Here is a 27,327-nt window from a genome sequence, read left to right on the forward strand (position 1 = left end):
ATATTAAAAACATAATCTTAGAATAACTTGTTTTTTTTTATTATAAATAAATTGAGAAATAAGCATTCAAACTAGTTGGAAAACTTTTTTCTTAATTTTTTTTTTGCGGTGTGTAGATACCTTAGTGTAAGAGAAGTAAGCATAGCAGCGTGGACTTATTATAAGTATAATGTAACGTTAATTTGTATTTTATTGGATAATAATCGCAATTAGTGCTTTCTTGGTTTCAACGCGAGGGGACGCAACCGCAGCTTTCAGTGAAGACAAAATGGCGTATGGTCGCTCGAAAAGTAAGTATCCGCAATTCACTAATTTGTTCTCTCTCTGATGGTTAGCCGAAGCATTGCTGATCTTTCTTTACAAATAAGTTGAGGTTTTTTCTGATGGCAGTGCGAACCTGCCGCATATCAAAGAGCATGACCTTTTCGAGCTTCCTCTGCGTCAAGATCAATGTTAGCTCGGTGTCGAGAAGAGGTTTTGCACCGGTGAAAATTGGATTTGACGTTCTTGCTCGGGACACTTGCTGTTAGTGTAGCGCTTCGCTGCAATTCGTTCCCTAGTTAATCTTGTTTGCATGGGTTCACGCGATCGTTACGTCTTGTTTGCGGAGCTGAACGAACCGGCTCCTCGCAAAACCTGACGGACTCCTCTGCTCGTAGCAGACGGTAGTCCCGCCTCCCGGCGCTTACCAGTTTCGGGCGAGCTAGAAATTGGTTTTTCTTTTCTTTTAATGCGAAAACACTTGCGCCTCGATCCTGCTCATCTTTGCCTACTGTGAGACCGCTTTGAGGCTGGCGTTGCCTTGGCGATACTTTTCAATAGCGATCCATTACCGATATGTCACATTGTTAGCCCCTTTCACATCTGCGACAACTTGGAACCATCGGAATGCAGCAGAAACCGACTGCTACCAACCAGTGCGACACGGGCTGTTAGTCCGGTCAGATTGGTTAGTTGCGTTTGCTGCAGGATCACAGATCTCTCTTTTAGCGAGTTCGGCAACTCCCAAAGTTTATATTTTTATTTAGAAGTAAAGCTGAAACTCATTCGTGAGCACAAAAATAAATGTTCCCTTGTGTATTGTTCACGTCTGTATACTTCTAACTCCTGCAAATCCTTAAGCCACCGTCACTTCGCCGCAGTACGGTTCGCCGGCTTTGGTGAGCTATGTGCTGCGCGGCAGAGCCTGAACAGCTGTGTGTGTATATCTGTGTGTACCAAGGCTCGGCCGGACGTCATGGGAACTCCAGTGGTGGGAGCCGCGTCGCAGCTGCGGGAGAGCCCTGCGTGCACTTTTACTTTCTTTTTGTTGCTTCTTTTCTCGTTAGCTTGTCTTTGTGCGGCATTGGAAGCTGCTCGCGAGCGCGCTAAAACTGTCGACGCGACGAGTAGTGAGCACGCTCACAGAGCGCACTGAACAACGGTCACGTATGTATGCTCCCGAGTTGCATATCGGCTTCACTTATCAGGGGTGGCTTGAAGCGATCGACGTGAGAGGCTTCCGCCCAGATAATGCTCGCGCCCTCCTGTCAAGTTCCCACGGGGTGTCGCGCGTCCAGATCTGCCGCGTCTTTCGGGTTGCCTGCTGTTTAAGGCGGTGGCTGACAGCAAATGCGACAAGGTGTCGTTCCATTGTTCAGCCGATAGTATTAACTCTCACACGGCGGCCCCGTTAATATATCAGTCGTTACCCCTCTTCTATCAGCTACGTGCCGTTCTCAAAAATGGATATTTTTTTCTAACTTGTTATCTCGCTGGAATTGGTCACTGCATGGGGTGTCCATCAGTGTCGCAACTGAAACGAGGTGCTTCGAAGTGGGTGTTACGGAAAGTCCTTTGCATCTAGTGATCTTGGGACATATTTACCCTGCAGACCAACTTTCCCAGCACTTTCTTCGGCTTCTTGACTCTCAGGTACTCCTCTCTGGCACCTTGCCACATTTATGGGGATAGCACCACAAATGGCATCACAGGGGAGTTTCTGGGGTGTAAATGCTGTCAGTATTGTGGTACATTGCTACCAGAAACTCCCACTTTGATTGGCTGTCCGTTGAGGGCGTATTTGAAGTGGTTCAGAGTGGGTGCTTTAGTCCAGCTGAGCCCAATGTGATTCCTTTCTTCTGTTGTCATGCAGCCTGACCGCTTAGTCGTTCCTTTTGAATTTTTTGCTCCAGTGTCTGTGCCTGTGATGGTGCTTGTGAAGTGACTATTTTGGGCTCTACTGTGTTCACCAGACGATGCATCTAATAGGGAAAGATGAAGCAAGGAGGCTGTGTTGCTATGTCTACTTTGCCATGACAACATCGATTGTATTGTGTACCTTATGTCAATCTTGGCTTTTGCTGCTAGGAATGAGGATCTGTCATCATTTTCACAAGAAAGCTTTTTCTAGTGCTCTTTTTTTTTTTGCTTCTTTTTCTTGTGCTTGCAAATATGCTTCATGTTTAAATTATCATTTTTTTTACTGGCTACATATTGTAATGGGTATCAGTCCAAATGTCTCCAGACACTTTTTTTCTCAATTTTTTGAGTAAAGCTACCCACTAATTGCTTAATTCATCAACCTGAACAAACACCAGCAAGACTATGACAACAAATACAGAGGCTGCTGTTGTGTCCATGTGTAAACCTGTATGTTAGGCCTGTGGGAAAGTGGTGTTCTATTCATGTTCACAACCTAAATGTAAATCAGGCTTTCTCGATGCTCGATCTCTGTTGCACGTGCAGTGGAAAGTACGGTCAGCACTTCAGCCAGCGCATTTTTTACAGGACAAAACTGCAAGCCACGTCGTTTTTGGGCAGCCTCTACCTTTAATTCAACCCCAGTCAAACAGCTGTAATTGCACAAACCTGTTAGGAGCATTAAAATTGCACTTGCAGTTTGCTGCTTACTGTGCTTGCAGCTAACTATTCAGTTTGTGATATTCACCCTCACATGATGTCGATGCATGTTGAAGAAATCCAGTTGGCCGAAATTAATTTCTTGCCCTCCACTGACATCTCTCATAGCCCTTGTGGGGTATTGAGATATTAAACCCTACATACATACCAATAAGTGTGGAACTCTTCATTGTTAAACATCTGGTGAACTGTATGGATGCCTTCGCTGTCATTTTTACCACTGTTTATTTAGCTTTGTTCAATTGGGCAACGCATGAAACTCGTGTTATGCAGAAGGAATCTAGAAAGGCAGCTCTCAACTCCTAGAAAACCTGAGAAAGAAAAAAAGGCTGCGAACAGCTTGGCAAAATTATTAACATCACGAGTGTTTGTTCTCACGTTTCTATTTATGTCTCCTGTTTCTTGTGACTAGCTGTCTGCAAAGTTCATGAATAGTTCGTTGATTCGTTTATTTACTTTGCAACATACATTCACAAAAATTGGCGACAAGTTCACCATCCCCTTCAAGGAGCCCGCCGCAGTGGCTCAGTGGTTATAGTCCTCGGCTGCTGACCCGAAAGGCGTGGGTTCGATCCGGGCCGCATTGGTTGAATTTCGATGGAGGCAAAATCCTAGAAGGCCCATGTGCTGTGTGATGTCAGTGCACGTTAAAGAACCCCGGGTGGTCGGAATTTCGGGAGCCCTTCACTATGGCATCCTTCATAGCCTGAGTCGCTTTGGGACATTAAACCCCTACAGACCAAGCCAAACCAGCCCCTTAGCTGTTAAGTAGTTTGGGTCTATGCAATAACGGCTCTAAATAACTTACCCAGGCGCCAGTAATGAGCAAGTGGAAAAAATTTGTACACTACACATGAATAAAGAAATGAGTTATATGAGAGGAGTGACCAAATGGATTCAGCATCGCATGGTATGCGACAGAAAGCCAATAGCACACATTCTTCACTTAGTGAAGCACACATAGCACACATTCTTCACTTAGTGAACTGTCATGATGAGGAGAACAAAGCTTATTGCAGTGTTAAAGTAGACAAATACGGATTGCACGCTCTATTAATATTTTATCGGCTGGGATTCTCCTGAGTGTAGCGTTCATTGCATTGCAGAATTCCCTGCCAAGGTGGGTCCGGGATAACGGGTGCATCATGGCAACCATGGAGGCCGACCTCGATGCTGCACCCTTGCCAGAGGGTGTCGGTGCCCTTGGCTCCCAGGCTGCGCCCGCCGCAAAAATTGAAACTGGCAGCTTCGACCAGCACGGTCACAACTGTGATGACTTTGACGATGACGACGACGATTTCGGGCACTTCGCTGTGGCCACCACAGTGCCAGCCACCGTGGTGCCAGCCGGGATGGCCGGCACAAACCACATTCCAGTGAAGGCCGTCGCCCAAGAAGTGGCGGCCAGCATGTGTGATGGAACAAATGGTGCGCTACCGCCAGAGGTGTGCTCAGATGAGGACAGGGGCGGTGATGACGACACTAGTCAAGACACCACCGAAGTTCCGCGCCAGGCTTCAGAGCAGTCGTATTCCGCTGAAGCTGGTGACGGTGCCTCGTCAGGTGGTGTCAAGAGGGAGGACAGCTTTGACGACTTCCAGCAGGCACAGGCTGTGCCTTTTGAGGCTGCGCTCGCAACTGTGGACGAGGGAAGTGACTTTGCGGACTTTGAGCAAGCTGGCGAAGGGTTGCCAGTGGCTGCAGATGGTTGTGACTGGGGCGACTCGAAGGGGGACGACGGGTTTGCGGACTTTGCAGCTTTCGGAGACGCGTCGAAGACAGCGGTGGAGGACAGTGAGTGGGCCGACGATGGCTGGAATGCGTTCACGGGTGCGGAGGAGGGGGACGGCACAGTTGAAACCACCCCCGCGCAGCCACTGCGACGTGATAGCATTCCTGTGCAGGTGAGCGGCAGCTTTTTGTGATTCGAGAGGTGTTGACTACTCGGGAGCTTGCGAAGTATGCTTCTGTGTGTGGGCAAGTTATTTTGAAACTTTCATAGACACGCATGTAATGACAACATAGCTCTAACTAATGTAACCTAATGATAGTGCGAGAAATCTAATCTTAAGAAAGGATGCTTTGCACAGCCGTTTTAGTTTTTCAACAAAATGTGTTCCACTCTTGTTTAGTATACTTTTATTTTAGTTTCTGATCACTGTATTCAAGACGTTTCAAGATGTTGCATAGACTTTTTTTTTGTGAAAAAGCTAAAGGCAGAAAAACATCTCATTTTTTTTCCTTGCATTTGTTTTCATGTTTACTCGCTTTACAGATCTTCTACAGATGACGAATGAATCAGCCTGTCGTGCTGGCATGAATACGAGCTTGTGGCAAATGTGCGCTTGTTTTGGAGCAACTCCACAACTGTTTGAGAGCACTCCAAAAGGTCGTTTTCATCGTAGGTGATGTTGATGGCACAGTGAAGGCAAATGTTGTCAGGCTTGATTGTAAGGTCAGTGCTTTGAGGTGACAGACTTGTCGCCCGAGAACATTGATTTCACAACTTCTGTGATCAGCGTAACAATTGGGTGTGCCAAGGTAATTCAGGGCCTTTGGCTACTGTGCCTTTTGCACATGGCTTTGGGGCATTGAACCCCATATTCTACATGTTACTTCTACTTAGAGAAAGCTTTGGTAAAGCGAAAAATTACGTAGACGTGAAAAACTTGTGACCACAGTGTCAAATTCTTTTGCCAGCACCTTGTCACATTTTTAGCGTTTCGAGGAGTTTATGTCACTGGCTTTGCTACCCAGCTATATAGTTGAAGTGTGGTAGCAGCACCCTGATACTGGTACTGAACCCTGGTACCTCGGTACTCTAAAAAAAAGAAAAAAAAGCCCCCGCCCCCACCAGAGACACTTGGACCACATACATGTACACCCGACCAAATCTTTAACTGGCTCGAGTGTTGCATCGTTAAATGCACCTGGTAAAAGGTTCTTTTCGGCTACACCGCTGGCATATTCATGCTGTAATTTGATGCATGAGATTGCATTTCGTGGTTCTTTGTGGAGTACTTGCGTGTTTAGATCAAAGCTATCATGAAATATTCATTTTCTGCAACTACGAAGAGCCGAAACAAGCAGCATAAGCAGCAATGGTTTTGGTCCATATGGCCTCCTCCTCTGGGTAAACTACCACTTCTTTCATGGCGGACAAGTCGTTTACCTAGAGTAAGCGAAAATGCGCCACCAGAACCATTGCTGCGTATTCCGTTTGTTTCAGCTCTTCGTAGAGGCAGACGATGAATATTTCTGATAACTTTGATCTAAACACGCAAGTACTGTACTCAAACATTATACGAACAAAAAATGCCATTTCATGCATCAAATTACCGCTTGAATATGCCAGCGGTGTAGCCGAAAAGAATCTTATACAAGGTACATTTAGCGATGCAACACCCGAGCCAGTTGAAGATTTGGCTGGGTGTACCATTGGCTTAGGCTTCTAGGTCCATTCCTGCAGAGACCTTAAGGTTATCTCACCTACAGGACACAATTTGCCAGCACTGCTGCAGCGGTATAAAAGCAATGCAGTGAATACTACTTCAATCTGCTCATAAAACTCTGATGCATTCGCATGTTGTGGAGTGGTGAACTTTATTTTACGTGTGAGAACGCTTTCACATTCTCACACGTAAGCAATCTTAAGTGTCTCTGCTGAATTTTTCCAGAATGACCTTAGCCGCCTTCAAAATTGTACTTTGCTCTTTTGCAACTATGACCACTTTTTTTATTATTTCAATGGTCATATTACAACACCTGCCTCACTGTCTTTCCATTGTGCCTTGCAGCCCGGGCGCTCTCTTTGTAAAAAAGAATGTCTTGTATTGCATCTTTAGGTTTGCATTGTGCCTCTGGAGCTTGCAGGCTGTCATTGTGTGATCAAGCGGCCCTGTTTTAAGCGTGCATTGTGAAACGAATGCGAAGCAACTCCAGCAGCAGGCATGATGGACAGGCACTTCTCTATTGTGGTGGCCAAGGCGTCAACCACTGTGTGGCCGTTTTCAGTGTCACTCTGGTATTGCCTTATACCTGTGCCACACGTGCAAATTTAATGCCATGAAGTGCTTACAGCCTTAAGTTTTAGTGGCATTTGCATGGTGCCACACGCATAAATTTAAAGGGTAACTGCACTACTTTTTTCGAGAATTTCGCGATATTCAAGGATTCAAATATATATAGGCTGCAGGTAAAGCATGCCAAGTGTTATTGCATTAGCATTTAAAATAGTGACCTAATCGACGATTGAATTTTGCGCTATTCCTCAAAGTTCTGGAGGAGTGCAGGGAGATTCAGCGTGACATCACGGAAGGTATGATTAGAAATTACTGCTGTCGTCAGCCACACCCTGCCCTGACTCATTAGACGTTGCCAAACAACTCTCGGCAGGGTTTGACTTCGGTGGCGTTGGTTTTTTTCCTTCAAAGCAGGCATTTGTGCGTTGGAAATGTACCGATACATTCGATGACGTCATCATGCGCCCCCCGCTTGGGGTTGTGCGATGCGGAGAAGCTTAAAGGGTGTCTTGATTTTAATTGGCGATTACTTCACTATTTCAAGTGCTAGCCCAAAAAGACTTCGCATGCCTTACCTGCAAGTTTCACACATTCGACCCTCTTATGCTCGTTGATTTCTAAAACCTATGCAGTTTCCCTTTAATGGCATAAGCCTTACTGCCATTCGCGACCTACTGAGTTCTCCACAGCTCATTCGCCCGAGCAATGTGTACTCTCGTCCGCATTCCACGCGCAGAAAATCATGCTACTTTGTTAGTAACTACTTTCTAACCAGTAGCAAATGGCCAATTCATAAGTTCAGTCAGATGAGGCATCTCTTGTATTTTTGATGCGAAGGGCGCCATTTTTACCATCACTTCTGACAGATACTCTCACCTTGTGCACTGGCACGCAAGTTTATGGCTATTTTTTTGTCTTGTCAATCAAGAACAGTGGTATTTTCTGCAAAGTAATTTTTATATTACATTTGAACAACATTCCCGTGATATTGTGGTCATTAACACTTTTCAAAGTTCCAGGTGAAACTTTTGACTGCCTTGTAGGCATTATCATCATTGGGACTTTTGTGCAATGACATTAAATGTGGACGGGTAGCACCAAATTCGTAAATAATTGCATTAACAAACTCAATGCCTTAAGGTATGTCACCACCTTTGAGAAAGCGCTTTTTTTGGAAAAATGACATTTTTTCTTTTTTATATTTTGGGAATCCCAAAACCTTCAAAAATGTTTTGCAGCAAGAATAATGTTCGTATCTTATTTTGTTAAAAAGTTACAGCCAACTTTCGAACAGGTGGTGAACAGTTCTGAAACCGAAACTAATGTGGTTTGGTAACAGAAAATGATAACTCGGCAATAATCAGCGGCGTATACTGAAAATTTTTTGTTTTGTTTTAGTCTGATATGTAAAAGATTACTCAAAGGCAATTTTTAAGGCTTATTTGGTTTTTTAAACATTGCTTTAAAATTCCACAATGGGGATGCATGACGCTACAAGCGTCTCAGTTGTTTGCTTCGCGCTATCGCTTTGAATGCTACCGAATTCAAGTACAACAGATATTTTGAGGGAAGCAGGCATCGAATCTGGCCACCACACTCTCCTAGCATGTTGCACCAGTGACCATTACCATGTGATGAAGGCCCAACGTCAATCAACGGGTGAGGCAAAACATCTCCACAAAAAAGGACAGGCAGAAACAAATGCCAAAAGAGAGCTCAAATCAGCTAAGGAGGGCCCTAGCTATGAACCTGGAGCATTTTAACTTCCTAGGGCATGATGATCTTCTTTCTACAAGGATTGAAAAACTTTAATCTTGTTTTTCTCAAAACTTTATTTCTTGCACTTTCGTGTTGCGCAAACAGTCATAACTCCGAAATAAATAAATATTTTTCAATGAAGCTTTGCACGCTCTCTCCTTTTTTATTAGCCTGTGCAATGAACTAGGATAAATTAAATCGAATGGGGAGTTTTGATATAATCATGTTTTATGTCAAGGAATGCAGGCAAAAATGACACATTTTTTTGTTTTCTTTGGCATATTTGCTATAACTTTTTTCCCAATTATCGGATGGCAAAGATCCTAGTTGGTTGCACAGTATGGTTAGTTGGCTAAGTCTGTGCCAAAAAGTTTAAAATTCCTGCTCTCCATTCGCTAGTTATGAATGTTTGCATAACAACCAAGTTTGGGCATTATTTTGTGAATAATTAATGCCAGCACGGCTTTTTTCACTCTTTCTTGCTTTTGAATATCATATAAAACGGTGCTTTATAACGTAAATGTGAAATAAAAATTTAATAGTCAAAATTAAAGAAATTTTTGAAAAAAGGTGGTGACATACCTTAAAGAATTTGCTGTCATTTCTTGTGCACGTTTGGCACGGGCATTAGAGATCGGGTTAAATCTCCTTATTTTCCGATAGCAGCCTCACAGTTTTTGCATGGGCTTGATACGAACGATTCTGGATTTTTTTCCAGTGTTTCTTTGGGTCTTTCACCTATACAATTTGTGGCTTAAACGGTCTAGCCCTCTAAATGAACGATAGCTCCATGGGACTACATGGGGCTTGTTGAAAGCTGAATATGTAAGCTTTGGTATGACGAATGGGGCAGGTTTAGCACTTCATGTACAAAACCGCTTGCCAGTCTGCCTCTCCGATTAAGCACGGCAGTGGAATAAGGTGTTGGTTCTTGCGTAGTTTCGTTAAGTCACTGGCCATGGTGACCAGCAGGCAACAAAACTACCTTTATGAAGCAGTACCAGACCGAACATAGAGTCTAATGTGATTTGGCGGTTCTCATGTTCATTCCAGCTAAAGCACACCAACAAATTTTTTCTAGCCCGAAGGTCCCAGTGTGTAACACACACAGCGGTTCAGGATAGAGGAGTCCTTCGGCTAGCTGAACCCGTATATTCGTTGCAGCCTTCATGCGGAAATAAACCTTGTTAGAGCACTTTAGTACGAGCAGGTTAAGCCTGAAGTGATCACCTTCAAATTGCGTTACACTGTACATAATTTTGGAGCTTGCACTTGAAGTGCAGTGACCTAAAATAGCCATGGTCTAGAAGGGCAGCTATTGCGGTGGAATTCGGATCACTTTGCACTTCGCCCATTGGAAAAGTGCAGTTTGTCGCTAAAGAGGCTAATTGCTTATGCTGGTCTGCCTGTTGGCATGCATTTTATTCCTTCACATCCTGTATGAAGTCTGTATCAAGAGTTCGTTTTTGTGTTTTTGTCTATATGAAGCACGTTTTGTTGCTCTGCTTATTATCGGTCTCTGCCAAATAAAGAGTGCTACCTAGAAATGCTACCTGCATGTAAAGTGAGTGCATATTAGCCGGCAGTTCTGGGGTTAAATTATGTACGTGTCCTCAAGGGCAATACAGTGGTTGCCTGAGCTGTGCGTTACCCGAGCTTGTCGAGCTAGTTTAAGCTGAGGCAGGCTAACTGAGTTTGTTGGGTTCAGCTTTGCATAAGCAACAGAGGCTATCGGCAGTCTGCAGTGGGATAAAAAAAATGCTTGCTTCTTGCTTTTGTTAGAAGATGCTTTACATGAAAAAAATGTTGCAGTTCTTTTATGATATGTCCGCATCGCTTCGTAGCAATGAGGGAAGAGCTTACAGGTGCATTGCGGCCAAAGGGAAAGCACCAATACTTGCTTTGGGATGGGGCGAAAGAACGGGTTCTAAAAGGTAACTAAGGGCATCTCTCACAGTAGCTGTCACAACTTGAAAGGAGGGCAGTAGAAGGCGCTGCTGTGTTTTGCTCCCCTTTAGATTACATCATGCCGCTCTTGTATAATTTCTCACTTGAAATGGGTACCATTTCAACCGGCATGTTGGCACCCAGTTCTCCCCTTGCTATTCTTTTTTCCATGGTTGTGACATTACTGTGCCCCCTGGTGTTTGCAGCTGACGTCCGGTGAAGGCTCGTTTGAGAGCCTTCTCCAGAGGGCCTATGCCCTGGAAGGGACACCACTGAGCCCAGACTCCGGCGAGGGTGAAGACATTGTGGCACTGGGTTGCTGTGAAGCGCATGTCAGGTAGGCAGCTGGCTGTTGTGTTGGTGTCGTTGCTGGGAAGTTGCTGGTTTGGGTCCCATGATGGTGCTCCTTATGATGCCTTCATTCGACCCAGCCACTTTTCGGACGTTGTGTATGCTCTTGATTGCCAGGGCTACACGTGGTCAGGAGCAGGGGTTTTAAGCCATTTTAGCCTGAGGAAACCGTGCTGTGGAATGCTGCACATCTTCAGTTCGGTCCCTTCATGTTTAAGACGCCTGCAAAAAAGAGCAGGCAGGCAAGCAGCCACGCAGAAGAATGACCGAATTCAATAATAGGGACTGTCTGTAGAGTGAAATGGTCTGTTGTGAGCAATTTCGCAGTAAGATTAGTTGCAAAATGAAGTGGGTGAAAGGTTGGGGTTGAGACAAGCACGGATTTAGAGGCTTGGAAAACCCAAACAGAACTCCAAGGAACTGAAGGGTTCTTCAAAACTCAATTTGAGAATATTAGGGGCAGCACACTTCACTGAAGGGCTGCGTGTATTGAGTATTTTCTGTTATCACCTGAGGTTCTTCAAGTTTAATGTTTAAATCTTAGTATGTTCGAATGCATACATCTCACATCTTTCCCACAATACTTTTGTCAGACTTGTACTTGAATATGCGAATGTAGCCTGATTTTCATTTGATCAACTAATAAAGAAACTAGATTGAGTTCAAAGGAAAGCTAAGATTTGTCTATAACAAATACAGACAAACTGATTCACCCACAAGACTGATAAACAGTGCTGGAACACTGGCGTTACAAAACCGCGCCAGACTAGCACAATAGAGACTACTTTATCAACTGCTGCATAACATGGTGGACATAGTCGGTACAAGGTATATTTCAAAATCAGAGCCAAGAATAGCGCGACATATGCACTCACAAAGAATATCAGTTCAACACAGGCTGTTTTAGACATTCATTTTTTCAATTAGCCATTAGAGAATGGAATAACCTACCATCATGCCTAACTAGCTGATCTTTACAGAAATTTATAGAGACGTATGAAGCCCCGCTGTGGTGGCTCAGTGGTTACGGCGCTCGGCTGCTGGCCAGAAAGATGCGGGTTCGATCCCTGCCACGGTGGCCGAATTTTGATGGAGGCGAAATTCTAGAGGCCCGTGTACTGTGCGATGTCAGTGCACATTAAAGAACCCAATTATGGTCGAAATTTCCGGAGCCCTTCACTACGGCATCTTCCATAGCCTGAGTCGCTTTGAGACGTTAAGCACCAATAGACCATAGAGACATATGAAGCACACATACTACATAGTTCTACACTAAATTATAAACACCATTTCGCCTGCTTCACTGCTCTATCTTAACTGATGAAATTTGTGCTTTCTAGTGTATAACGCATCATGCAGTTCTTACTTTTTTGACATTTTTTACTTGTTACTGCCATCTTATTCGTCACCGGTTATTATTATTGCTATGAATATAGCAGCCTTTGTTCGCATACTGTTGCACTGCTGTGTATTATGTACTTCCTTTGTTGTATTCTGTATTTTGCCCTTCCTGAGATGATCACAATTGGGATTGGCAGTATTCCTAAATAAATAAATAAATGTAGCTTTCATAGCAGGAAATTAAACCTGTGTTTCTTCATAATTCAACTGGTTGCCCGCAGCTTGTGGAAAAGAAATAGAAGTGTTTGCTTGTTGGTTCATTTTGGAATGCAGATCTACCATACAAACTGACATGGCATGGGGCATAAGTTTAATTGAGAAGAAAGTGCTCAGTTCGTTACTTACAGCACTTTAATTTGTCGTATTGCAACATGCTTAAACTAGTTGATTTAATTCCTGGTGGAGGAGTGACGTTGCGAAAATAAAATAAATGTGCACAAAAACAATAATAAAAGTGTTGAATGAGAATTCGAACAAAACTGCTGTAACGTCGTGAAAAGTCAGCTAACGACAAAAAAAAGTTTTTCGTTATTGAAGGAAACCCAAAAGCATTCTTGAAGGAAGTGTTCTCGAAAGTATATCGGAATTCCAGAAATCTCTTTCTGTTGAAAAGTGTAGCTTCAAAAATACTGGAGCGGCTCAATATTGCTGAAGTTTGGAAATGTTGGGAAACATTTCTTTTCGCCCCGCATGTGCGCGTAGGCTGTGGGAGCAGCTGCAGGACCTGGATCGGGCCCCATCCCTCAAGTTCAGCTGGAACGGCTCCCTGTCCTGCCAGCACCTGCTGCAGAGCCTGTCCATCGACTCCAGGAACATTGTGAGTGGCTGCTGGCATACACTCAAAAGGAGTAAAAAGGGAATAGGCTGCCCTACAGTGCACTCTTTCATAATAGGGAGTGTGCGAGATGAGAGCTTACACCCTTTTTATTCCGATATTTTACTCCCATAGTTTACAATGTAAGTAAAGGTGCCCCTGCAGCCCTTTATGGGAGGGGGGAGTGGGCAGCTACTCTCTTTTTACTCCCATAGTTTGAAGCGTAGGCAGAGGGTGGTCCTGCAGCCCGTATGGAGGAGGAGTGGGCGGCTACTCCCTTTTTGCTCCCGTAGTTTGGAGTGTAGACAGAGGGTGCTCCTGCAGCCCCTATGGAGGAGGAGTGGGTGGCTACTCCCTTTTTGCTCCCGTAGTTTGGAGTGTAGGCAGAGGGTGGTCCTGCAGCCCGTATGGAGGAGGAGTGGGCGGCTACTCCCTTTTTGCTCCCGTAGTTTGGAGTGTAGGCAGAGGGTGCCCCTGCAGCCCGTATGGAGGAGGAGTGGGCGGCTACTCCCTTTTTACTCCCGTAGTTTGGAGTGTAGGCAGAGGGTGGTCCTGCAGCCCGTATGGAGGAGGAGTGGGCGGCTACTCCCTTTTTGCTCCCGTAGTTTGGAGTGTAGGCAGAGGGTGGTCCTGCAGCCCGTATGGAGGAGGAGTGGGCGGCTACTCCCTTTTTGCTCCCGTAGTTTGGAGTGTAGGCAGAGGGTGGTCCTGCAGCCCGTATGGAGGAGGAGTGGGCGGCTACTCCCTTTTTGCTCCCGTAGTTTGGAGTGTAGACAGAGGGTGCTCCTGCAGCCCCTATGGAGGAGGAGTGGGCGGCTACTCCCTTTTTGCTCCCGTAGTTTGGAGTGTAGGCAGAGGGTGGTCCTGCAGCCCGTATGGAGGAGGAGTGGGCGGCTACTCCCTTTTTGCTCCCGTAGTTTGGAGTGTAGACAGAGGGTGCTCCTGCAGCCCCTATGGAGGAGGAGTGGGTGGCTACTCCCTTTTTGCTCCCGTAGTTTGGAGTGTAGGCAGAGGGTGGTCCTGCAGCCCGTATGGAGGAGGAGTGGGCGGCTACTCCCTTTTTGCTCCCGTAGTTTGGAGTGTAGGCAGAGGGTGCCCCTGCAGCCCGTATGGAGGAGGAGTGGGCGGCTACTCCCTTTTTGCTCCCGTAGTTTGGAGTGTAGGCAGAGGGTGCCCCTGCAGCCCGTATGGAGGAGGAGTGGGCGGCTACTCCCTTTTTGCTCCCGTAGTTTGGAGTGTAGGCAGAGGGTGCCCCTGCAGCCCGTATGGAGGAGGAGTGGGCGGCTACTCCCTTTTTGCTCCCGTAGTTTGGAGTGTAGGCAGAGGGTGCCCCTGCAGCCCGTATGGAGGAGGAGTGGGCGGCTACTCCCTTTTTGCTCCCGTAGTTTGGAGTGTAGGCAGAGGGTGGTCCTGCAGCCCGTATGGAGGAGGAGTGGGCGGCTACTCCCTTTTTGCTCCCGTAGTTTGGAGTGTAGGCAGAGGGTGCCCCTGCAGCCCGTATGGAGGAGGAGTGGGCGGCTACTCCCTTTTTGCTCCCGTAGTTTGGAGTGTAGGCAGAGGGTGCCCCTGCAGCCCGTATGGAGGAGGAGTGGGCGGCTACTCCCTTTTTACTCCCGTAGTTTGGAGTGTAGGCAGAGGGTGCCCCTGCAGCCCCATATTGGGGGTGGAGTGGGCGGCGGGAAAGGGAGCACCATTTGCAGAGGAAGTACAGGCTAGCACAGTGGAGTTAGCAGACTGGGTTCCGAAGGACTGTTGGGTTCCTTGGAGTGCTCTTTTGTGTTTGCCTAGCACCTAGATACCATGCATGTCTTAACCTCCTTCTCTCCTTTACGCATTTCTTTTGGAACTAACCATACAGTAGTTGGTCATAGCAGGGTCTTACCCTGCACAGTCAGTCACTGTTAAGTGAATTTAGGCATGCTTTGGTAAGCAGTGCAACTGCATGCTCTTTTTTACATGCATGTAGGGCAGGAAGGGATGGAAGCCAAGACAGGCTGGCTTCCTCTTATAAAAACCACTGGGTCCCCTAAGGCTGGAAAGGATGAAAACCCCTGGGCTAGTAGACCAGCGAGACCGACAGACATGTCACTGACAGTTAAGGGGGGGCGCAGCTTTTAAATCTCCAAAAAACTGATTTTCTTGAAAATTGCATCCGTTAGTATGCCTCGTTTTTTCATGCTGTCCGGAATTTTCATTGCTGAAATCAACGGGGAAGTACCCTAAGCAAATTACTTCGTGAACCACGGCGGAGGTGCGTTTCAGAGAAGCGCTCGGAGAATGGGCGTTTGTCTCTGTTATGGCCTTCTGCTTAGATACTCACCTTGAGAGAGAGAGTCATTCATGACGGTTTTATCTATTGCGACCCCGTTTGTTTTGTTGCATTCCTAGGACCGTATTGCAGGTTGATACGTTCTTTGTTTTTCAGGCTTGTTTTTATTACTAGTGGCTCTTCATTAGTAAAATATGATGCCAGCTGCGGCATCTAGCATCGAAACCTGAAGCACCTGGGCTGTGGGTAGCGGGAATAAAAGGACAGGGAGAGGGAAAGAAAGGATAGGGTTAGGGTAGCAATGTACACTATATACAAATAAAAATATACAAAAAGGTTGCAAACTTTAAACTTATTGCATTAAATTTTTTTCTCACTGTGGATATGTCAAGAGACGCTGCATTGCAAAAAATTCAAAACAGACATTTGTGCTTTGCAAAAAAAATATTAAGGATGTGTTGACCTGTAGCTCGCCAGTAGGAACACAATAAATGTTGAACCAGTCTTCTGCCACATTTCCTTAACACTGCAGCCTTTTCACAGGACTAAGGGGAAGATTAGATATATTAGAAAATAATTTTCTGGAGATATAACAGTGAAATATTGTGAGCAGTGCAGTCACAAAATTATTTCTGATATTCTTGAAATGTTTGATGTAAATGCATCAAAAAAGCTTTGTTGCTGATGGCCATGTCCCCCTTAAATGAACATGGGGCAGAGGGCAAGACTGTACTGTGTACAATGCGTTTGTGCATCTCGAAACACAGAAATGATGCACATTGGAAGGTAGGGGAAAGTATTCAGTGGGTTGCCAGTGTTCTTTGCCCCTCGCCCTGCGGATGGCCGCCGCGGTGGCTCAGTGGTTATGGTGCTCGGCTGCTGACCCGAAAGACGCGGGTTCGATCCCGGCCGCGGCGGTTGAATGTCTTTGGAGGAGAAATTCTAGAGGCCCGGGTACTGTGCGATGTCAGTGCACGTTAAAGAACCCCAGGTGGTCGAAATTTCCGGAGCCCTCCACTACGGCGTCTCTCATAGCCTTAGTTGCTTTGGGACGTTAAACCCCATAAACCAAACCAAGCCAAACCAATCGCTCTGCAGATGGTGTGGGCTGGGGAGCTGTGATTGGGACTCGTGCAGTATGCACACCCACGAGCACTAAGAGGTGGCATGGTACCATAAATAAATCCGCTAATTTGTAAATAAATTCGTGTGAATGCATTCCCCAATCTTCAGCATATGGATTTTGTTTGCTTTTCGATTTTACAAGTTTTAGATTAGTAAACGATACAGATCTTTTTTGCAGTCTCCTATGATTTGTATCAGCGATATAAGATCAGCATACAAGATTTGTATCATAAGATTTGTTCTCCAGTAAATTGAAAAATACATGAAAATCTATATGCCTTCCATGTTTTCAGTATCCTTTCTATATAGTTTCCACATGATTCCCGCATGATTTGCATAGGATGTGCATGGTCGTATGGAGTGCTTATGAATTTTTGACTTTTCATGGTTGTCACCCATGCTGTGCGTATAGACCGTGCAATACCCGTGCCACACGGACAGATCTAATGCCACTAAGTGCTTACTGCCTCAAGTTTTAATGGCATTCGTGCGGTGCCACTCACATAAATTTAATGGCATTTGCCTTATTGCCATTCGCGACCTACTGAGTTCCCCACAACTCATTCGCCCGTGCAATGCGTACTCTCGTTCCCATTCCACACGCACAAAAGCATGCAGCTTTGTTAGTAACAGGTTCCTAACCAGTAGGAGATAGTTAATTCTTAACTTTCAGTCAGATGAGGCATCTATACGTCATTTTCGGTGCGAAGAGTGCCATTTTAACCAACCTTATTGACAGGTACTGCGAGTTGCGAGTATTGCGAGTTTTTGGCTACTTTTTCGACTTGTGAAGCAGGAAGAGCCATATTTTCTGGAAAATTGTTTTTACGTTACATTTTAACAACATTCCCGATATACTGGGCTCATTAGCAGTGTTTATACTCATATGAAGCTTTTGACTGCCTTGCAAGCGTCATCGTCTTTTTCGATAATGCCATTAAATGTGGACGTGTAGCACCAACCCCGAAAATAATGGCGTTAACAAACTTAAGGACTTCAGCATTTACTCCCATTTCTTGTGCACATGTGGCATGGGTATAAGTTTTGTGCAGTTTCCATTTGAGCCTTGCGGGCAACGTGTGAAGTTGCCAGCTTGTAGCAGTTGTCGTGCGGAATGTTTCGCTAGGGCTTCCCTGTCTCCCTTGTGTCTTGTGGATGCTTGGCTAACCAGGTTTTGCTGTCTCTCTCTCTTTCTCCTCTCCCCTGACTGTGCCACTAACCCTGACGTGCTGCCACTAACACGCCTGCTGCTGCTGCTGCTGCGGACGCTCTCTATGTGTGGTGTGTGGTGGTGGTGTGCAGCTTCGTAACCCGTCGGTGCCGTTGTTTGCCTCCCACCTGGGCCTCCTGGAGCCTCAGCGGGGGCCCAGCCCCTCCTCTGAGGAGCCGGCCGCTCCCCCTCCACCACCGGCCGAGGTAATGCCGGCTCTGCACACCGTGTGGAAACCTCGAGTGGTTTGAACCAGTCTGGAGCTATGGGGCAGAAACGTGGAGCCTAACAAAGAGGGTTGAGCTTAAGTTACAGACAACGCAGCGAGCTATGGAAAGGAAAATGATAGGTGTAACTTTAAGAGATCTGTAGCGAGCCGAGTGGGTGAGGGAACACACGCGCGTTAATGGTATCCTAGTTGAAATCAAGAGGAAGAAATGGGCTTGGGCAGGGCATGTAATGCGAAGGCAGGATAACCGCTGGTCCTTAAAGGTGCACTGAAGAGGATTCTGAACTTGTCTTTTTGCCGCGGGAACTCGATCCACACGTTCCTAGCATTCTTAGAAACAGTGACTTATTGCCCTGTGTGGCCGATTTCCCCAATTAAACCGAATTAACGTCCGGCTCCCGCCTTTTTTTTTTTAATTCTCCCTCGTACGGTGGGCGGAGTCGACCAACGCGTGGAGCGCCTTTCACCCAGTCCCGTGGAGGCTTTGCTTTCGCTTTATTTTGTTTTTTAGGTTTCCATGAATAAATAGTTTCATTCGCAGATAATATAGCCGCAAAATAAGCCCGGAGAAATAAAAATACGCGCGGACTATTTGCTACTACGGACTACTACGTATTACTCCGCCGATGGCAGAGCGGCAAGCCGCCACGGGACTGGGTGAAAGGCGCTCCACGCGTTGGTCGACTCCGCCCACCGTACGAGGGAGAATTAAAAAAAAAGGCGGGAGCCGGACGTTAATTCAATTTAATTAGGGAAATCGGCCACACAGGTCAATAAATCGAAGTTTCTAAGAAAGCTCAGAACGTGTAGATCGAGTTCCCGCGGCAAAAAGACAAGTTCAGAATCCTCTTCAGTGCACCTTTAAGGGTAACGGAGTGGATTCCACGAGAAGGCAAGCGTAGCAGGGGTCGGCAGAAAGTTAGGTGGGCGGATGGGATTTAGAAATTTGTGGGGATACAGTGGCCGCAGCTGGCGAAGGGCAGGGTTAATTGGAGAGACATGGGGGAGGCCTTTGCCCTGCAGTGGGTGTAGTCAGGCTGATGATGATGATGATGATGGAGCTCTCCGTTGCTGCATGTTTCCTAGGCCGCATAATTGTTTCGCATCAGGCGTGCGTACGCAATTGTGGAAGTCTGTGTGATGTGGAAAACATTTTCAGACTTGTGCGCGTTTCATGTTTTGTGTGGTTTTCATATGATACAAATTAAGTCACACAGCGTTGTCTGTATTTTGACTTTATGTGCACTGTCCATATTTCTTCAGAAAGAGATAGCGCACGTACAAAGCATGGAGTTTGTACATTATTGAAGACAGTTCGGGACAGTACAGTTCAGGACAAAAGTTTCCAGGGCGCGTCATCGGGAACCGAAGTTGATAGCTCTGCGAGTAGCTGCTGGCTGGCGATTACACTTGTCGAGGTGAAAGTCGGACTCGCATGCTATGATGTGTGATAGTGATGTCAGGTGGTCACTAAAAAACATGGCAGCATTTAGCAAAAACCGCTTGTCGTGCATCCTGGAGAATTTTGTCCCTCCATAGTACCAGCTAGCTCACATTCAATTCTGCCACTGTCCATACAGTTCGTATAGACACCATTTTTCATATAGCTTCCATATGAGCCATACTGAAGACATATTGAATTGTGTGAATGGTCATGTAGAGCACTTCATCAGCACTTTGACACATAAAAATCAATTTCAGTTTTAAATTGTTTTAAGCAGTTCTACTCGTATTTAAATCCTGTATCCCTAGGTTAGTCATATTTGCACTGATTTGAATTAAGGCAGAGAGTGTCTAGCAAATAAAAACAGTGAAGTTGTAGGATTATAAAAATGAATGACAGCTGTATTACCTGCAGTGACAGATTTGATACTAATAGTGTCACTATTTGCTGCCTACACCTCGTACTGAGAGGCTTTGCAGAACTGGACAGAATGGAGTATGTGTCTGTTACTGGAACCGTGAAGGGGCCATAAAGTAGTCACATTGACATTTAACTCATGGACTGTGGAATTGAGACTTGCTGCCAGTGGTTGTTTATTTGTAGATGAATGCGTAGGCTTTCATCAATGCGTGGAGTACCTCTCAGCCAGTCCCACGGCGGCTTGCCGCTCTGCCATCGGTGGAGTGATACGTAGCGATTGGCAAAAACAAAGAGTCCTCACGTATTTTTACTTCTGTGGGCCTAATTTGCGGCTATGTAGTCGTTGTAGTATCTGTTTATTCATGGAAACCTAAAAGGCAAAATAAAAGTGAAAACAAAGCTGCCACGTGACTGCCTGAAAGGCACTCCTCGCATTAGTTGACTACTCCTACGGTATGCGGTGAGTTGAAAAAAAGGCAGGAGCCAGGACATTTGATCCGGTTTAAATTAGGGAAATCGCCACAGAGGACAATAATTCGAAGTTTCTAAGAATGCTCGGAATGTGTAAATCGAGTTCTCATGGTAAAAAGAAGAGTTTGGATCCCTCTTTAGTGCACCTCTAAAGGGACACTGGTGAGAACCTTATGCAATTTGTCTTCTTGTAAAAATTGATTGTTGGCTGTCTCTGGCTCCTCTGGCTAAGACGATGTCTGTTTGGTCACAGAGGATGAATTTATTGCTAAGAAATTTGGATTTGTGTCAAGTCTGAAAAGGACTCTCTGACCACTGTTTTTGAAAGTGAATGGGTGTTGCAATCTAGCCTCAGAGACCCTACAAGAGTGGTCTTGATGTCATCACAGTTTTGTTGTGGAAATGGGCAGTAGTGGCGGTTACACTTGTGTTCCATTCTTTTGCTCTTTCCTAGCTTATGAAAGCTTCATTTTCAGTGAGAGTCGCCTTTTTGTTATTGGAGCTTGATAGCTTACTGATGGAAGACAACCTTAGTTTGGTTTAATTCTCCCTTTAAAGAACAATGAAGGAGGAGAGAGGCCTTCACACGAGCCGTGAGTGTGACTGGGCTGACAGTGATGACATGCTGCTTTTGGGTATGGTTGAGAAGTTTCCAGTCTCTCTAACTGTAACAAGGTACCCATGTGGGCTAGTTGGTGTACATCAGACATAACTTCACCAGCGAAAGTACGAGACACCAGGAGAAGAAGAACACAGGACAACGCTGGACTTCAACTTTCTTCCCCTCCAGTCTAGCATTTCCGAACCCCCATGTGTTCTGGTTTTTAATTTTCTGCAGCATTGACTCACTGCCCTAGTGACGCGCTGAAGTTGGTGAGTCGATGCTGCAGAAAATTAAAAACCAGAACACACGGGGGTCCAGAAATGCTAGACTGGAGGGGAAGAAAGTTGAAGTCCAGCGTTGTCGTGTGTTGTTCTTCTCCTGGTGTCTCGTACTTTCGCTGGTGAAATTATGTCTCTCTGACTGCTGTGGCTAGCTTCCCAGTGGTGGCAATTTACCCTGTCTTGGGGGCGGCTGCAGGCTGGCACGGAGAGTACAGCCATTCCCCCGGCCCAGTTTGACTGGACCTCGAGTGGCCTGGTGAATCCGCTGGAGCAGCCAGCCGCCTCAACGCTGCTGGACCTTGAGTTCCTTTCGAGCCTCTCTTCGGCCGCCGTGAGCAGTGGCAGCCCCCCAACCAGCAGTGAGTGGGACCACTCTCCACATGCTCTCTCCTTTCTGAGCCCACGTGTAGATGTTTAAAAGGGGTTCAAAATCACCTTTTTGGGTTACTCTCCTGCGTGTTTGCCTCAGTTCTAACCTTCGTTCATGACCTTGTGACACTGAGGACAGCTGCCGCATTTTCGTGGAGCACTGCACATGTCCTGCTAGCTGCAGATGCACCATCCTAGCGTGCTGCACCTAGTGCTCTTGTGGCTGAGAGTGCAGCATGCTAGGAGGACACTTGAGTTATGCGTTCCTTGTTTAGGCTATAACCCGCATTTTACGATGCGTTAGTGTGGACCTGCAAAATAATGCACGCTTCGCCACGTGCGACATCTGGGGGCAACAGTGCAGCACAAATGAGGCTGGTGAAGCTATTCATTAGCACATGTCACATGATCCCAAGGTATTCCGGGTCAGAATTAAGGCGGAGACATCAGCATAGCGGGGCAATCTGGCACACGGCTGTCTGCAGTGAGAGTTTCGTTGACTGTTCTAGACAACGCTTCACGGAGCCGGCAGTACAAGCGAGCTCTCACCTAGACTGCTTTCTGGCTTGCTTTGCTAACAAAGGCACTGCAGAAGTGAGCCGTGTACGTGCGTTTCATCACGAGATTAATGTGTTTAGTGTAAATCCGTAATAGCATTAGGCCTTCTCTGGTAAGCGATGGCCAGTTCCATAGCACGCTCCGCTAAGGCTTCGGCAAGATGAACAACCGGTGCACTGTGGGTCCGCCGCCGCCTGTCGTGTCAGGAAGCACGCCGCCGGCATGGATTCACTCTGTAGTGGAGTACAACTAAAGAGCGAAGCGGCAGATGCCCGTAAAAGGAGGCCGTTAAGCCAATGGCGTCCACTGATTTTCGTGAAGCCGTGGTTAATCCCCTTTCATCTGTCACCCCTGAGATGTTGTGCTAGCAGGCCCAAAGGGATTAGCCATGACTTCATGAGAATCAGTCAGCACCGTTTAGTGGTGGCTTCATTCTTGAGCTGTATCTGACTGCAGTCTTGCGTTTGCACACCAGGTGAACATTGTAATAACATTTTTACAGCAAGAGCTGTTAGTGCCTCGTTTCCCGAGATTACGCCGTCGTCTGCATGGTCCGCGGGAAGGAAGGAGTGAGAAGAGGTGCAGGAGTAAGTGGTGAAGAGAAAGGAATAACGTCTTGCCGTGTAGAGTGAAATGTTTTAGAAAATTCAGAGCAGCCATATTCTTGGTGCATTGTCCAAAGTGTCGATTTCAGTGCGCACGTATCCCCAACTTATTGCACAGTAACGTGAGCGTACACTCGCCTCTTCGATGCCGAGGGGCTGCTTGGTGGCACAGTCTTGATACAAATTGTCTCAGTACAGAAACAGGGAATTAAATATTTTGATAGCCATAACAGCAGGTGAATTTATTCTGTGAATGCATCCACTATGCGAGATTTAAATTATGTCACTTTCGCATGGTCCCCTGAAAGTCATATAAATCAGGGTTCCACTGCTTATGTATATGCAGTGCTTCTAGAAAATAAGGAAGTTTCAGTAGGTGTTCCATTTATGGCCCCTTTTGAATAAATTTTCCTGCTTGTATTCATGTTTGCTGTTCAGCAACCGTACCCCTCATCTGGTTGTACTAGCTGCTTTCTAGTCTGGAATGAGTCTAAAGGTAAGGCTGTGCAGGCAGATATTGTGAGTTCACAAGACTATGCTCTCACTAGATGAATGAGAGCATTGGAACTGAATAGGCAGTTGCTGTGTAAAACTCCATTTTTTTTTTTTACGTCTGTCACTTGTTTGGTTGTGGCTTCCTGAGATCTGTGCTGCAAGCTTCCACTGAAGAGATGTATTGCTACTGCAGACTACATGGGTTTAAAGTAGTAGAGACACCAAATCTTCTGTTGCGTGTTTTCTTCTCTGAGAGATGGTGCACAAGTCATTGTTGTACGTGAAGCACCGCTTGGAATTTGTACGCATGCCCGTTAAAGGATATATAATTGAATTTTTTCTCATATGTTGTTTCGGTTTCAGTTTCAGGAGCTGAATGGTGGCTCTACCATACTGAATGAGTTGAGGTCGCTTGATGCATGCAAAAAGTGTGGTGTAATCACTGCCTGTTAATTTTTTGTCCTTCCAGTTCTTGGCAGGTGTGAGTAAAATTTGGAGTGAATTAAAACGAAGGAAGCAGTTACCGTAGTGCAGTTCTCGTATACCTCACAGGTCTGCCACTCGTCTTGTATGTCATTGCCACCGTTCAGCTGATAAAACAAACTGAAATAGCATGAGGGAAAAGAAAAAGAAAAAAGAATTTTTTAACCCATGTGGGTGAGTTTCTCTCTATCCATGTTTACTGATGTCTTGCACATCATTCCAAAGAGAGAATACACAACCAGGATTTGGTGTCTCTACCAGGGGAAGGAAGCTCCATAGTTAGTTTCGGTTTCAACTAATTCAGTGCACCTCATGACGACGGTACCGATGTTTAGTTATGAATAATTCCTGCACAGGCACACAACGCGAGAAGTTGCAATGATGACTACGTTATCTGAAGCACTGCAGAACGGAAGTTGCTCTGTTTATGTTGGCGGTGGTTCAAATTCCGCAAACAAGTTCAAATTCCTCTTAGAACGAAGGCACTTTGGCCAAGCACTGTGGGGAGCTGACAATATGAGGTGAAACAATGGCGACCAATTATTTACTTGAAACAGCCATAATCTCTCAATGCATTTCAGTGTGTTGTTTGTTGCTGTTAACTGTCTTTTTCACGAAGGGCGCCACAGATTGCTGCGACTAATCGCAATATGCCTCATTGTTGTCGACAGAAGGTTGTCAACAGAAGGTTGTCAGCAGAGGTGTTACGCTTTCTCTAGTCAGACCAGAAAAAAAAATCCTTGTGCACGACGGGATTCGAACCACCAACCTTCCGTTCTGCAGCCGAGCGTGCTAATAGCTACGTTACTTCCTGCCAACGCATATGTAGTTCTCCTTGTATAGGACGCTGAAGGGTGTTTGCAGGAAGGCGTCGAATCAGACGGATGCCTCTCAAACGCCCTCCAGTGTCTACAGCATTTAAGATTCACAAACAATTGTGTACTTAATTAACATCTTAACCACACGTCAGTGGCACAAGCAGCAACACCGCGCTAAAGCTTTCGCCTCACCGCACTTTAGGTCAACAAAGGGCCCCCTGAATTTTTTTCAATTTCGCCGTGAAGTAGTCATGTACTATCACGCTCAATGTGAGTTGCAACGCGCGGTCATCGACCGGGGATCGTTCCGTGGTGTGCCTCCTCCAAACAGTCGCTCGGAATTCTGGAAGAAACTTTTTCCAGAGTGGGGGTGCTGTTGTTTCCTGGAACAGCAGTTTCTCCCAGAATTCCGAGCGACTGTTTGGAGGAGGCACACCACGGAACGAGCCCCGGTCGATGACCGCGCGTTGCAACTCATATTGAGCGCGATAGTACACTGCCATACATTGATTAGTTTTTTTTTTTCAATGCAAGGGGAAAAGTCTATTATCTGGCAAAGGTATGATCAAACCACTAATATTTTGAAAAATGGGGCTCAAGAAAAAAGTAGAAAGGCAGTTATAGGCATTTCCACTTACTAAAAAGGCCTGTCTGCGCTTGTCGATGCAAAGCCTAGAGAACTGTTCTAGTGCTTGTAGACTTCTGTCCACGTCTGCATAGCCCTTAGCATGAAAGAAACTTCACAGCTGGTGATCGGCAAGGGCGGAAGTATCCGGAACCCTTGCGCTGCCACCGTTGTCGTTTTCAGATACTTTCCCCCATTGCATTTAGGCATTGCGGAGAATATGCTTTGGCAGCTGACTGCCGCTGTGCTGCTTTTGTCCAATTGCTCTAGGCTGGGCCTGTTCGTTAGTGCATTGTCGTCTTCAGGTGATTCGGCCCATCGTGTTTAGGTTATTGTGGATAAATCAGTCCGGCAGCTGACTGCCTCACGTGCTACCAGACTAGGCACGCTCGCACGTTCACGTGTCGTCGCTGGCTCTGAAATTCTTCGCCCCATTACATTTATGCAGAGCGGAGAAGCCATCCTGGTGGCTGATTTTCACTGCACTTCTGCTTGTAGTCATAGGTGCCGATAGTGGGGGTGGGGGCTAGAGGGCTCAAGACCACCCCCAAAAATTGTTAAGTTATCATGGAAATATTTGTATTGCCCAGTCGTTTCTTACAAATGAAGAGTTTGTAATATTTCAATTGTTAGCTTATTTTGGAAATATTTGCATTGCCCAGTGTTTTCTCTTACTTTGACAGAACCATGGGGTCATCCTTTTTAGCATATTCACTCGGCTAGAGACAAATAAAACTGATGTTTACAATATAGCCTCTATACCTGTGTATATCTCTTGCCAAGGACCATGGGGGGGACAATGAATGTAAAAGAGAATGCTAACTAGACCCCAGCCCCCCCTCCCCACAGAATGAAAATTCGGCACCTATGCTTATAGGTATGTTGTGCGCCTGTGGCTCACTTAGCAACGAACCATCTGTTAGTTGCTAAGTGTATCATACGATCGGAATTTTTATGAACATACTTTCGAAGCAGTCGGTGCTATCAGGGAGCAGATTAGGTGATCAGAAGAAAAATGATGTTATAATTGGGACATTTTTATTGCTATCAATTTTGAACATATGAACCAGGAAGTCGTATAAAACTGAAACATGTCAATCAGGTTCCACTTTATTGCAGCGATTAACCAGAACAAGGAAAGACGTGAAGAGTTCCATATATTTCCTTTAGGCTGAGTGCCGCTCATTTTTTCCTGACACCCAGGTCTGGAGAAGGAGTTTCTGGAGCTGGGCGTGTCGGCAACCACGGCCACAGCAGCACCGCCGTCCTCCGCACCGTCGAAGCTGCAGGAGCTGCTGCGCAACAATGTGTCAACACTGTCATCAACGCGCCGCCGCCCCTCGATGCTTAGCAGTGAAGCCCAGGCCATCCTGGACCATTTGCCGGACCTGTCGTTCATGCAGGCGCGCGTGCTCATGTTTCCTGTGCACTTAGACTGATGATGAGGAACCTTATATGGTCTTTAATAAGGCCCGTGATACGTTTTTCACATTCCCTGTGGACTGGTAATCCTTGTGGATAGGGCCCCGCAGCCAAGCCACGCCCTCTTTCCGCGATAAAAGGAACTTGATGCGGCCCTTCAATCGTGCGTCGTTAGCGTGGGCTGTTTCGTACAGATGCCACGAATCATGCATGACCTGTTGATGTTGCATGAAGTGGAGGCAGGTTGTGTTACATTTGACATTTCCATTCTTCTATTGTACGTTGCGTTTTGGCCTTCATTCCTCATGCAATTAGCACACGTCTTGTGTTGGTGAATGTTTTGGTATTCAGCGTATGCGTATAGGATATTCCTCACCACCGATAATTTATTTAACTTGTGTAAGCAGAGTGACGGGTGAGTATGAGTTCATGTGGCAGCCTTTGGGGAAGTAAGGTGGTATGCCTGTATTTACATAACATGACGTGGGAAAAATGGATTGTTCCCAGCCTCTGTAATGGTAAAAGCCTTACTTGTTGACCGCTGTAGTTAACCTTTGTGCAGGAGAGTGCTATTTGCTCATGATTTTATCAGTAAGTAAGCCTTTATTCTTGTGGCTGCATGTGTTACGATTGCATTTATTTGCGTTGAATTGTGTTATGCGCTGCTGGGCTAATAAAAGTAAATCTGCAGTGCAGTTAGGTGAA

At 46.0% G+C, this 27,327-nt stretch overlaps 1 protein-coding gene across 3 annotated transcripts; it reads left to right on the plus strand.

The window, feature by feature from the left end:
- Positions 1–261: 261 nt before the first annotated feature.
- LOC149333519 (uncharacterized) lies at positions 262–27,327 on the plus strand. Of its 3 annotated transcripts, none has more exons than XM_089558704.1 (7): positions 262–290; positions 4,008–4,805; positions 10,835–10,965; positions 13,083–13,197; positions 17,891–18,004; positions 21,444–21,606; positions 26,404–27,327. In XM_089558704.1, the coding sequence occupies exons 1-7, from the start codon at positions 276–278 to the stop codon at positions 26,637–26,639; spliced, it is 1,572 nt and encodes a 523-aa protein (XP_089414830.1). In that variant the 5' UTR covers positions 262–275; the 3' UTR covers positions 26,640–27,327. The 3 variants fall into 3 exon arrangements, with proteins under 3 accessions (XP_089414830.1, XP_089414832.1, XP_089414831.1); XM_089558705.1 differs by lacking the exon at positions 262–290 and adding an exon at positions 1,896–1,914; XM_089558706.1 differs by lacking the exon at positions 17,891–18,004.

Source organism: Amblyomma mixtum, chromosome 8, assembly GCF_055824585.1.
Source record: "Amblyomma mixtum isolate Tamu chromosome 8, ASM5582458v1, whole genome shotgun sequence".
Classification (NCBI taxonomy): Eukaryota; Metazoa; Arthropoda; class Arachnida; order Ixodida; family Ixodidae; genus Amblyomma; species Amblyomma mixtum.

Excerpts from the sequence above, each read along its gene's own strand:
- LOC149333519 (XM_089558704.1), top strand. Across the intron at positions 10,966-13,082 it reads TGCTGTGAAGCGCATGTCAG|GCTGTGGGAGCAGCTGCAGG; the intron begins GTAGGCAGCTGG and ends ATGTGCGCGTAG. Across the intron at positions 18,005-21,443 it reads CCCCTCCACCACCGGCCGAG|GCTGGCACGGAGAGTACAGC; the intron begins GTAATGCCGGCT and ends GGGCGGCTGCAG.